Here is a 13,143-nt window from a genome sequence, read left to right on the forward strand (position 1 = left end):
CTCAGATTGTATATTGAGTAGATTTTATAAGCCTGATGGAGTAAAACTATCCAGATTTTAACAAAAACATAGCGATGATGAAAGAAAGTTTATGTACCAGACACATTTACAGCTGAAACTGTAACTGATGAGTCACTAAGAGGACTGACAGAAGATTTATCAAACATTTTCAAAAGTCAAAAATCATTTAAGTCATTTATAAAGCTGAAATGCCAAATGTTTTAGCTAGTTCTAGCTTCTCAGATGTGACAGATGTGACTGCTGCTTATCTGTTTTTTACGATTGTAAATCGAATATTGTTGGGGTTTGGACAACACAACCAGTTTGAAGGTGAGACATTGGGTTCTGGATGCATGTGATGGGCATTTTTCAAACCAGGACAAAATAAAGGAGATTGGCTGGTTTAGCAGTAATTTATTATACATTAAAACATTTCCCACAAACCTCCAGCAGACTAGAGTGTGTTCACACAATGATGGATGCACAGCGGCCATCATCAAAAGACACAATCATCATTATAATCATTAAAAGTGTCATAGTTTTCATCATAATCATAAATCATTTTAACTATTACCGCCACCAATATCCCAACACCGCCTCACATGAATCTCCTTCTGAATATCCAAACAGAAACCCCAGTGGTGTTGTAGACCCCACTGAGGTCTACAACACCGCAAACTGGGGTCAAATCACTGAATATGTGTTAACCTGCATGGGATTTACTTCGGATGGGCAATTCAGATCAGCCAATCAGAGAGATGTCAAGTTCTGTCCCGATTGACAAAACCTGGTCATTTTTAGTTTCACACTTAACTCTGTTACACAAGTTTTACAGATGATTTCATAGACCTGCTTTGTGAAACATGATCCTGCAAATCTGTGCAAGTTAAAACAAAACACCAGGAATCATTTGCAGATGTTCTCAGTTAGACCCCAGTTTGCTTCATACTGCACATTACCAGAAACACATTGTACAACATCAAGGGCACTGCCCCAAGTTTCTTTTTAAATGGACAACAAACATACAAATGCAAAGATGTAGAGTGGCAAAGAAAGGATGAAGTGGGTATTTTTTCAGCTATTGTAAAAAAAAAAAAAAAGAAGTTTTATTTGATCCCAAAAGTATTTTGTAATAAACACTTTTGGCCAATGCATGGGGTATGCTTGGAGGGCCAGATGAGCTTTATCAAGCACAAAAAGAGTAGGGCCTGGGACAGTCCCTTCTGGAGAGGGGAACCACCTTTTTATTTTTATTTTTTACATCACTGCCACAGACCCCAGAGGAGCCAAGGGGTCCATCTGACTCCATTTAGTGTCATCTTTTTGGTTTAAGATGAGGAATGAGGCTCAAGTACAGACCGTTATCGTGTGGTTGTTTCAAGTCACGAAAAAATAACAGCGCAGGTTTTAAGAGCAACATCAAGCACAATTCTTAACACCGAACTGAAAGAAATAAACATTTCAAACACCCTATTAAACATTTTAAACGGATTTCTTGAACATCTTTTGAAACCTACAGAAGTCCTGTGAATTCACCTATGATGGATTCATCTGTCAGGACAAACGTGACAATAGATGTGCGTAGCTCTTAAAGGCGTACAGTGTTGATTCGCAGCGGCTGCACATTCTTGCCGTTGGCATGGCTCTGGCCGGGACTGAAGTAGGGAAAGACCTTGGTGGGGAATTTCTCCCTGTAGGTGTAGAGCCAGGACATGTCGTCTGCATTGTAGAAGATGAGTAGGCCTTTGGGGTAGTCCAGGTACACCCCCACCTTCTCTAGCTTGCTCTTGACGTTGAGGCGGGTCCAGGGCTCGGTGCAGGCGCTGTACTGGTTCCCATCATGCATAACAATGCAGTAGAAGCCGCGGCTGGGCTGGATCTGGATGCTGCCCTTACGGCTGACTGTCTCGTTGGCCACACCAATCATCCACTGGGTCTTCTCCGACACCATCACCTCCCAGTAATGGACGCCCGACACAAAGCCCTCTGCACCCAGAACGGACACCTCCACGTCAAAGCGGCGCGGGGAGTCCTGCAGCGGCTGTGGGTGGAGGTTCCCGTAAGCCACGATGGTACAATCATCTGAGAGGATCAGTCTTTGGTGGGCTGTGATGGGGTCAAGAGTCAACGCTACCGGCACTGAGGAAGAAAACAGAGGAGACAGATCAGCATAGAAACACATTCATTTAAATCTTAGATTTAATATGGTGGAGAGACAACCGTCAGCCTAGATAAACAGGCCAGTCATATATATGAACATAAAAAAACCCAAAACATATCAGTATGTTATGAGTTTGGACAAAGAACAGTGAAGACTGCAGTGTCATTCTCAGTGCCTCATTTTTCTGTAGCGTTGCAGATGCTGTGTGAACAGTTTTATGCTGAGGCAGAGGAGGTAAGTAAATACATCCAGACTGCTCAGCCACTTTAAAGGAGGAGTGGGTCAAAGTAATGAACTGATCTCTGAAATGCTCCCATAGGAAGGGGGGGGGGAATCACAGGCAATCTGATGGAAAATGTATACTGATGAAGATTATACGTTTTGATCATGAGCTCATGTGAAAAGCTTAAAAGATGGTTTTGATATATAGATTTAGATTAGATTAGATCTCTGTTTCCACCATATCATAGTAGAGTTAGATGGAATTTAATTAGTGGAGCTCAAAGTATTGAAAAATCGAGGTTTAAAAAACTTTTTCCCCCTGCATTTTCAAGTTTTGACATTAGAGACAGAGACAGGAAAGGTGGGGGCAGCAAGTTAAATTAAATGTGATCACTTGGATGAAAAATGAAATTAATATTAAAAAACCTTTAATCATCATAGTATCCCTACATAAACCGACTTCACTGTGAAAAGTTTTAATGGCAACTACTTTCTACCAAAGAAATAATCCCTCTGTGGGTTATCAAGAGTAAAAAGGACATTGTTAATAGATACAAGATGTTACTGCTTTTTAAAAATAATGTACTTTTGAAATGATGTAAGTACCACAAACATATTTAGGGGTAAAGGTATGTAACAGATATACTAAAACCTGGACAAATAAAACCAAAACTATTCGCATGGTAACATAGCACTAGTGTTATATGAAATGTGTTTTGTATTTTGTGTGAACTGACCCTTTTAGACCAACAGACCAGAGCAAACATTTCAGTGTATATATGACTACAGCTAGAGTTAGGTGATCAAAGCCGTGCCCTGTGGTAAAATATGACTGATGGCTTGTTATTAAACGGCGCACCCAACTGCTGCTCGACTCTTATTTCAGGAAAATGAAACAAGGAGTTGTGCGACTGCGAGTGCAGCACAATACATTTTTTTATAATCTGTTTTTACCTTCATGCATAAAGTAGACTCTTCAAAGTCAAATGCTCTCTGGAGTCTGATAGGGTAGCTCAGTTTGAGCAATATCGTACCAAGCGAGCGGTGCAAACAGTACAATGAGGCAGTAATTATAGCGATGGGAGGAGCAGCTCCAGCTACACAGGCTCCAGGCTGGTGGGAGGCTGTTCCTCAGTTTGCAGTTATGTGATTTTAGGGAGGGAGGCTCTGCACCCAAGTCTGCTGAAAGCAGTCAGTTTTAGGGAACCATGGCAGGCTGAACAATAACTGCTTGTTTCCTTTGCTCTTTTTTACATAAAGCAGAATCAGGAAAGAGTGGGAAAGACATTTTTCAGTTCCTCTGTATTTATATCTGCCGGGATAAATGGAGGTGAAATGTCTGGTGGGCGGCCAGCAGATAGGACAATGCCTGCTTGACTCAATGACATCTACAGTGTTTGTTACATTATAGTAATAGTAATTATAGTTGTAGTAAAATTTCATAACCTGAGTGCCTCTTTGTGTCATGCTGAGAAACATGCGAGAACACAAACATCAGTGGAGGAACCATTTTTCCTGCTACGAGACAGAGAAGGAGGGAAGAAAGCACATCGTCTGATAGTTATTCCCGCTAACCTATCGGTGACAACGAGGGATGAGGGATGATGGGAGGAATGTCTTTGTCCTGTCTCGGGCAACCGCTGGTGATGGATTGTAACCAATTGTTCCATTTGGCAGCCAGTCAAGGGAGGCCAAAAAACTGCCTGGCTTCCCCTCAGCAGCCGACTGGAATGGGAGAATTGATTGAGTTGAACAAAAAAAATAAAAATCCTGCACGTTATTTTAAAAAATCTCCTGTGAGTGATGGCTGTAGGCAGAGGGAGTATAGCACCTCTCAGCACTGTCAAATGCAGAAGGGCATCACCGCCCTCCAGTTCCGACCACCATTTCTCATTAATTGAGTGGGGGGGCTCAAAGCATACAGACAGACAGTCTTAATGCTGCTCAGGATTAGTTCCTACACAGTGTATTTATGAATCAAACCGTAACTGTCTGCTACTGAAGGAAAATTAGATCATCAGCCTATTTTGACTTGATTGTAACAAACGCTGGAAGTGTCACTGTCCTTTCACCTCAATTTATCCCAATAAAAATTCAAACATGATTTCCTACAGAATCTGCTCTATCAAAGGAGCAAGCAGTTATTGTTCACCTTAGAATAAAGTCCATGCTGCATGTTTCTTAACTTTCATGTTTGAGTTACACAGCTCATGTTTTGGTAATAATTGTTCACACATACCTGGAGAAATATCCTGGAAAAGCGACTTCCATATTGTGTACTGTAAGGGCCCCATGTACTTGGATGTCGGGAAGTCCTCATACGTCAGATTGGTCTCATGTATCTTCCCTTTAATCCTGGGACAGAAAAACAGATCAATAACAGTCTAAATCCAATTTGCTGTTTTCCCCCAAATAATGCTGCGCCTTGTTCAACCCACCATGTCGACGCTTTGAGTAATTTATCTGATTTGTGTCTTGGAAATGTGCTGTTATTGGCATTGGACAACTGACAAACTGTTTCATGAATCTCCAGTAGAGAGATGACTATATCAGTGAGAGTTGGTAGAAGCTGTAATGTCATTACAATATGATAACAATGTGATCCTCCACATGAATCACTCAGTGCACTCCTACATGTAGTCCAAAGTTCAAGCAGGACATTTAGTGGGCTGGTTACTGCGCTGAAATCCACAAAATCACAGAACAGTATGTTGAAAAAAAGGGAATCATACATTTGTTCTATAGCATAGGTGGTTCTTCTGGAGTATCGTTTGTGTGAGCTTTCCTGAGCCAAAACACAACGTAAGATCACTTGAATCTTGAAACCATCACAGTCCGCCTTATTGTATCCCCTCAAACTGGAAGATATAAAAATGTGTGATGCATTAAAGGGAAAGAAAACAACATAAAGTGTCTTAGTAAGATGGTGGGCTACCATGAGCCTCTGCAACAGTGTCAGTGCTCCTCAGCAAATAATTTACAGGTGTGTGGATAGAAGAACAGCATTCATTCAAAATATATTCCCTCTTTGTTGCTTTGATGTTGTTTTGTCTGTTTTTTATACCGTAAGTCTTCTTTGTTTCTTCTAATGTACAACATCCACCTACCCAGGGACCGCTGATGAAAATTAGCCATTTGGTGAGATGTGACACATTTACATCATATAAATGATAATATATGATGATAAATGATAAATGATAATTAATGTGCGTTATCTCTGATAAATAAATGAATAAGATAAAGTGCCGTCAAACATTTTGTTCCAGCATCTCCCATAAACGTTGGAGAGACTGAAGACTGTGACTCAAACCATCCAGAGAACCCTCATTACCTGTACATTTATTCAGATTTTTCCTTTAATGTCACCTGTCTGCGTGTTGTTATGGATACTACTGTTGTGATGCAAGAGTGGAATATAGTAACTCATTTCTTATACAAGAAAGTAGATACAATGTAAAAAGGAGCTTATCTATGGGGCTGTTTAAAATAATATAATAACTGCCTTCATTTGTGTCAACATTTGTCTGGAAAATATATTTTTCATTTGACAAAAAAATATTCCTCTAATGCATCAGGAATTAATTTATGTTAGATTATCTTATCTTAGATTAGATCAAATAATACTGATAAAACTATTTTAACATTATTGAAATTGTAAAGTCAAAGATATTGTGATGTTTGAATCTGTCGCTCTTGTTAGCTCTATATTCAACCTCATTAAGCTGCCCTAAGATATTAAACTGTTCAATTAAAACGTCCTCAAGTACCTCTCCCAGATTAAACATTGCAGTTGGTTTATTTCAGGCCTAATACACCATCTGTTCAGAGATTAGCTAATGCTGTTGCTCAAATCTGTACTTTCTTTTAGCACAAGCAAGAATACACATTTTGAGAGTTGTGAGGAGTCGCCATAGCGACAATGTTCATGCAATTTATTATACAGCTAAAGTGTTGGCATGAGACTTCGAGAGCTGATTAAATCTGATCCTTGAATTAAATGTGTTTCAACCACTTTTTCTTTTTTCTTGCACAGATGATATGGGGATTGTGTGCTAGCAAGCTTAGGGCAGGTGAAGCACCTCTCTGATGTGACAGCTACTCCCTCCAGGAAGTTGTGTCGCCCTGTCTCGTTGAGGCGCTCCTGCAGGATCTGGATGCCTTCCTTGACGTCGTGCAGCTGCTGGCTGTAGCGTTGGATCTTGTGCTCGATGTCGGAGAGCTTGCGGGCTGTGTCCATCTCCAGTTCCTCTAGCATGCTCTTCTGACGCTCACGCAGGAAGCGGTGGAGGCGCTCAAAGGCGTCGCCGATGGTTGCACGCAGACTCTTGGCCGAGGACTGAAAAACAGAAGCAACAGACGGTCTGCTCAGAAAAACCAAACCAGCCTCATCTGGGTTATTTATAACTGCCATTAAAGGACTGTGAGATAGACTTTGTACTGTACTAAGCTGGGTGTGTTGAGTGTTTCAGTCACAGTAGCCTGACTCTTAATTAGGTAGGGGGTCACTAATTCAGGGGCTTACAAAGTGCTCTGAATTGTGTTAATATTACATTAACAATTATGCATTGATTCTGCTTGTATTGATTTTATGTGGCTGTCTGAGAACAGTGTGTGTACAACCTTTAACAGAGAAAATAAAGTAGGTTTTACACATCTATAGAGAGAAACTGCCTAAAAAGATGACCAGGAAGGGGTCGCAAAGGACATCCTGTGTGGGAAGTCTGCTAATTACAAGACCAGCGGACAGCCAATGAAGTTGAAGCCATTACTGGAAGATCCGAGCAGCTTGCAGGGTACAGAAGACTGGCAGCTGAAGAGACGAGGGAAAGAGTTGAAGAAACAGATTTGTAGCCGAGGAAGGAAAAATGGGAAGCTGGATATCAAAGAGAATGAATCATCTGAGTGTTAGCAGTCTGAGTGTCAGAGAGACAGAACAAAGGAGTGCGATGTGAAAACCCTGCAAGAGGAACCGGAGACTCTTAATTTGAAGCTTCTGAAGAATGCAAAGGCTGGACTTCATTCAGCATTTTGTTCAAACTTTATGCCATCCGTCCCCAGGCATCGTTTTACTCAAAACTTTAACTAGTGTTTGTACACACTTTCAAAAGATAACCGAACATCTGCCCATCAAAGGCCAACAAAGAACAAGAGGAAAATTAATGACTACTGAATCAAAGTGAAATAGATCTAAATAAGATTTCAAATGGAACTTATTTGTATGAATCTTTGGTGACTGAAGTCTAGTTTCTCTTGGGGATATCAACCACTCCTCTGATCTTTTGAGGAGGATTTGGATTTGGGAACTGTGATCTGAGGTTTAATTACACTTGCCTAAAAATTCAATCAATCCCCTTCAAACAGCAGGCCTGTGTCTGCTGCTCTTTCTCAGACCGCGGGCAGGTATTCTTTCTCTGTTTGTGGGAACCCATTAAGATGACTATTTCTCTGCCAGTGTGAGAGCTATGACATTAAGGTGGGCTGTATCCCAGCCCTCCTACCAAGTTAAGAGTTGAGAACTGATGGTACGAAGGAGGAAGAGGAGGAGGAGGACTGCAGCAGCCCAGCCATCAGTCTCGCTGACATGCCTGCTGCTTTGGCCCAGCAGCACTGAAAGGGTGTCTGCAGCCCTTGGAGACAGGAGGCTGGCTACCTTTCAGGGAAGCATGTGATTATTGAGCGATCCCCGGTGGGTATGTGAATAGGACACAATGTCTATCCTTCAGATAGAGACCCTCCAAAGTACACACGAGCCAAAGACTCAAATTGGAGTTCAAGGCAGGCACATTCAGTGTTTCCTCCTCAATCTTTCTACAGTCTGACATTACCTACAATAAAGAGAGAGGGAAAAAAAACACAACCTCAAATTTAGCAGGACAAAGAAGAAACGCAGGGAGACATTTCATTGTCAGCCAACTAAATGCATCAGAGATCAATGTGGTCACATCGTGGCCATCTTCCAGGCAGAGCACTCTGTGCAAATGGATGTAAATCTAATGAGATCAGCTCATTTCCAGTGAGGAGTGGGGGCGGCTGAGAAGCCTGCATCTAAGCAGTTAAGAGTGAGTCGATAGATGGACTGAAATGGATGGGATGGCTCTCTCTGGCAGCAGAGGGTCCTGCAGTGCAGAACTTGGATGGAGAAATGAGTGATGCCCTGAAATCAGACAGCAGGTACAAAAACAGGAGAGAGAGGAGTGTGCTCCCAAAATGACAAGTAATGCTGACGGCTGCGACACTGTCTCTGCCAGAGACCCTCCCCTGGTCAATAGCTTCAATGTCACTACAGGAGAGGAGGGGGGGGGGGGGGGGTTAACATATTGACCGGATGCTCACGGTTCACTAATTAAAACAAGGTGTTGAGATTTAAGAGAAGCTCAATAAGCCAATTTAAGTGTCAGAATTTAACTGTCAATCAAAATCAGTTAAGGAGGAAGATGGATAATTAGCGAGTGGAAGACTGCACACATTAAAGGACCAGTGTGTAGAATTTAGTGGCATCTAGCGATGAGGTTATGGATTGAAACTAATTGAATACCCCTCCCAGCCCCCTCCTCTTCCAAGACTTTAGTAGAAAATAAATAAAGTATCCACTGGATTACTCTGTTGTAAAATGGCTGCAATTTATGAAAACAATGATACTGTTTGCAGAAAAACTGCTGGTTTACCATCAGTGAGTTCTGGGACATGTTATGATTTATGTCTACCCTAGAGGCTTGTGTGTAATTATTTAGTTGTTATTTAGAGTTAAGATGCAACTTCGCATGGTGCAACTGCTCTCTGATCTGTGCAGCTCTAGACTATTGGCTGGATAAGGTAAGACGTTACCATTTGGATCTGCTATTTTCTGACATTATATAAAATATGTCAATACTGAAAATGAGCTTTAGTGGCAGCTGTAGTGACAATACTGGCTGTTGGTCTAGCTCGGTATATGAGAGCTGTTGTTGTTACAGTACCTTGGTCTCTGTGAGTTGTCTCTGCAGGAGCTGCAGGGCTTCAGTGTGTCCCTTCTCACTGTCCTGCAGGGTGGCCAGCTGCTCCTTCATCTCCCTCTGAAACACAAGAACCACCAACACACAGCAGGTCAGAAACTAGTGAGCACTAAAACTGCATTTAATCAGCCAAACTAATGGAAGAATTGTACTTAATCCAGTATGATGCTCCATTTCTGCTTTGCCTAAATACTCTCTAAAACCTTGACAGTTACATAACAATAATGCTAATATATTTGGCAGACAGATATGTTTGCAAGTCAAAATCCGTGTTTATTAAACTTGTATTATTTACATAACTGCTCACTGTGCTCGGATACAAGGCAGCAAAGACTTCAGCCTCAGCTACAAAACAAGCGGGCAAGACGGAGAGCGAGATATGAAAGAGGTGAAATGAAATCTCTGGAGGTGTTGGGCTATGTCAGAGAAAACTGGGTCTCATCTCTAGTCAGGCACACACTGGCAGAACCTGCAACACTACGCCACCTCAAAGTCTCCCTGAGGCAGGCGGGAGCGAGACTCTGTGGGAGCTGGCTGGGACGAATGGTGCAGAGTCCCATGCAGGTCCCATGTGCAAACAACACCAGTGCACGTAGATTCAGGTTTTAGGACTGAAGTGATTCAGCAGATGAACTCCCTTCAGTGCAGATTTGTATTTACAAATGAGCAAAGACTCAAAGGTGGAGCTCTGTGCTTTTTAATCAGCACTTTGCTGATGTCTTCATACTGAGCGACTAAAGATGAATGAGCAGTTACAGATCCGTGTCTCACTGAGAAGGATGAATCTGTTGCTAGGACACATGTTGGCGCATCAGAATTCAGAAAGGATAGCTTCACATTTTTACTCTTCATTTTACTCTTATTCACATGCCAATGTAAGTTCAAAAGTTGTAGGTTACTGTAATTGTTCTTCCTGACCCAACTGGAGCGGAAGAAATTTTACTTTGATTTCTTTTGAAGAGATCGAGGACAAAATGCACCGACCTCATTCTGTACAAAAATACATTTTAAGGTTCGGTTGAAGTTAATGAATTTGTGGCAGTCTGAGCTACTCGGCATCTTCCAAAGTAAAAGTCCTTCAAATTTCCTTTAAGAGAGTATTGTAATGTTGCCCTGATGAAGGCAAGGTAGCTGAAAACATTTGGTCAAAGTATAAAAAGAGGCTGGGGCCCTTCTGTGTGGAGTTTTCATGTTCTCCCCGAGCATGTGTGGTTTCTCTCCAGATAATCGAGCTTCCTCCCACAGAACAAACGCATGCAGGTTAGGTTATTGGTGACTCTAAATTGCCTGTAGGTGTGAATGTGAATGTGAATGTGAATGGTTGTCTGTCTCTAAACATTTTAGCCATGTGATTGACGGGCGACCTGTCCTCACCCAGCGTTAGCTGAGATTGGCTCCAGCTGCCCTGTGACCCTCTAGAGGATAAGCAGTAAAGAAAAAGGATGAATGACAAACAAAATAATGAATAAATAAACAAACATCTGACCAGATTTATGAAACAAGATAGCAACAATCCAATAATACCTGGCCACACTTTATTTTCTTACACAGAGGATAAACAATCATACACATGTATGTATGGGGAAGTACTAATGTGTGTTGCTACAATGAAACAAAGAACAGTGATGTGAATCCTGTTTAAATCTGATTTGAGTCTTAACACTGCAGCATTTTATGAGCTGTCAAAACCTGCATTTTCACCATCAGCAGGACTTGATGAAAAAAAGCAACAACAAAAAAACAAACAAAAAACCCTCAAACCTCTTTAATACCTTAAAGTCTGGATCTCTGCTAATTAATAAAAGTTGGGGGTAGTATTCAAGTATCAACAACAAAATTCATTAAAAAAAATTAGAAAACAAATGTGACCTTCAGGAAACAACTGCATTACACTGAAATTATATGTTTTCAGTTTTCAAAAATGTGAACAATTACACACAACACAGTTAAACATGAGAATGAGATAAAAGCATGAAAAATGTTTTTTATGTGCTCTGATTTCAGGGGAAAATAAAAACTGGAATTTAAAGGAAATACAACCTGATGCAAGCCTCATTTATTTCAAAGCCTTCTGTTAAGCCACCCCGCTGCCCGGTCTCTTTGCTCATGTAACCTGTGCGTCACCTTCTCTGTGATCCACAAAGCATCACCTCCCTTGAACACCAACTGCAGCAAAAATCCACCAAATGGAACTGTCAGCTTAGCAAGGCTAATAAAACAACATCACTCAGCTACAGACTGAAATAAATAGCAGAAGAGATCCACGCTGACAAGAAAAATACATCATAATTTAAACTTTCTAGTCTAAAAATGAAAGGTACCAGAAGAGAGGGAAAAAAATAAGCATAATCAATTTGTAATTTATTAGAAAATCCTTGACCTCAGTCGCTGCAAAATTAAACGGTAAATGTTTTCTGTTGAAGATGAAGCATGTCTCTCCTCAAAGACAGAAATGGAGGGAAACAATGGTTGCTGCAGAGGGGGAGCGTGACTCTCAATGTTAATGATAGGAGTGCGGCAGGCTCAGCAGGTTCTCCGCCTCATCGCTATGCGCTTGTCTGCAGCAGGTCAAAGGCCGCTCCCACACAGTGGGGTGGACTGATACTGACAGACTGGCAGAGAAAACATGCTCCTCAAACTCTTCTGTTGCACATCATCTTACTGGCTGGTCACAGAAAGGCAGAGTTAACTGTGGATGCTGCCAGTCGATTGATATATTTTACACAAACCCAAAGTTTCTTTTTTAATAAATAACATTTTAGATTTGTAAGGTTAAAAGTCGCATTTTCTGGGAGTTTTGCCACAACCTCATCATCGTCCTGTGCATTGCAGTGTGTAACAAACTCGATATACCCGCCATGTTCCTGTGAAAATTAAATACACTGGAGAACATGTGTACTTAAGCTGAATTTAAGCAGGCAAAGCAGGCATTGTTGCTGTTTAGAGACAGCAAAAATCAACCTCTGAAATCATCTTCATACGTTTCAAGGCCCCAAACGTCCTCCATAACGTGCAATTATATAATCCTCTTTAATCTTCCTGGAAGCAAAGCCCGTCCTTTGAGTATCCTACAGATGGAGATTTTCTATGATGACATTTCTAGCAGAAGCGATAGAGAGCAATTAAGTTGGCAAATAATTCAGCAGTTGGTAATTAATCGATTATTTGACTAATCATTGCAACTCTAATCTAGAGACAGAATGTGTGGTTGATGCTGAGCAAACCCTTATTATGAGACAACAAGAGGATGCAGGTGGATGAGTGCTAGTATAAGCAGGAGTGTGTGTGTGTGTGTGTGTGTGTGTGTGTGTGTGTGTGTGTGTGTGTGTGTGTGTGTGTGTGTGTGTGTGTGTGTGTGTGTGTGTGTGTGTGTGTGTGGAGGTGTGTCTCTTCTGTCCATCGCATCTGGCCAACACAAGTCTGACATGACATTTCCCCAGGACGTCAAGTTGCAGGAAATGGGGGTCACGGCTGGAGGATTATAAATCTAAAACTCATTTCATCCTGCTGTCATTCCCTTCTTCCTCTTCCACTCCTGTCACGCTAGCCGCTCTTGGGTTTATATTTACAAGTAAACGAAAGAAATCATATTTTGGTGAGTGTTTCTCCAAAAAATGTGCATAGAGCTTAAGATTTCCTCAAACTTTCCTCACAGCTGCGAGCCTTATTATGTTCAGCAGCTCGTTCAGGATTTAAAGAGCATTATTGGCTTCAAACTGCCAGCCCCGATGAAGAGGCGAACAAAACAACATGCAGTGTCACAGCATG

General features: G+C 41.5%; 1 protein-coding gene across 2 annotated transcripts in view; it reads right to left on the reverse strand.

The window, feature by feature from the left end:
• Positions 1–432: 432 nt before the first annotated feature.
• Positions 433–13,143, reverse strand: part of trim62.1 (tripartite motif containing 62, tandem duplicate 1) — a 31,867-nt gene continuing 19,156 nt past the window's right edge. Inside the window, exons 3-7 of one of the 2 annotated variants that reach the window (XM_062416164.1) lie at positions 9,340–9,435; positions 6,463–6,719; positions 5,116–5,241; positions 4,623–4,738; positions 433–2,139 (exon numbers count right to left, since the gene is read on the reverse strand). In XM_062416164.1, the coding sequence (XP_062272148.1) occupies positions 1,589–2,139; positions 4,623–4,738; positions 5,116–5,241; positions 6,463–6,719; positions 9,340–9,435 (1,146 nt within the window). In that variant the 3' untranslated portion in view covers positions 433–1,588. The remainder of the gene's footprint in view (positions 2,140–4,622; positions 4,739–5,115; positions 5,242–6,462; positions 6,720–9,339; positions 9,436–13,143) is intronic. The other variant, XM_062416165.1, reaches the window with a different exon arrangement.

This window comes from Scomber scombrus, chromosome 3 (genome assembly GCF_963691925.1).
Source record: "Scomber scombrus chromosome 3, fScoSco1.1, whole genome shotgun sequence".
Taxonomy (NCBI): domain Eukaryota; kingdom Metazoa; phylum Chordata; class Actinopteri; order Scombriformes; family Scombridae; genus Scomber; species Scomber scombrus.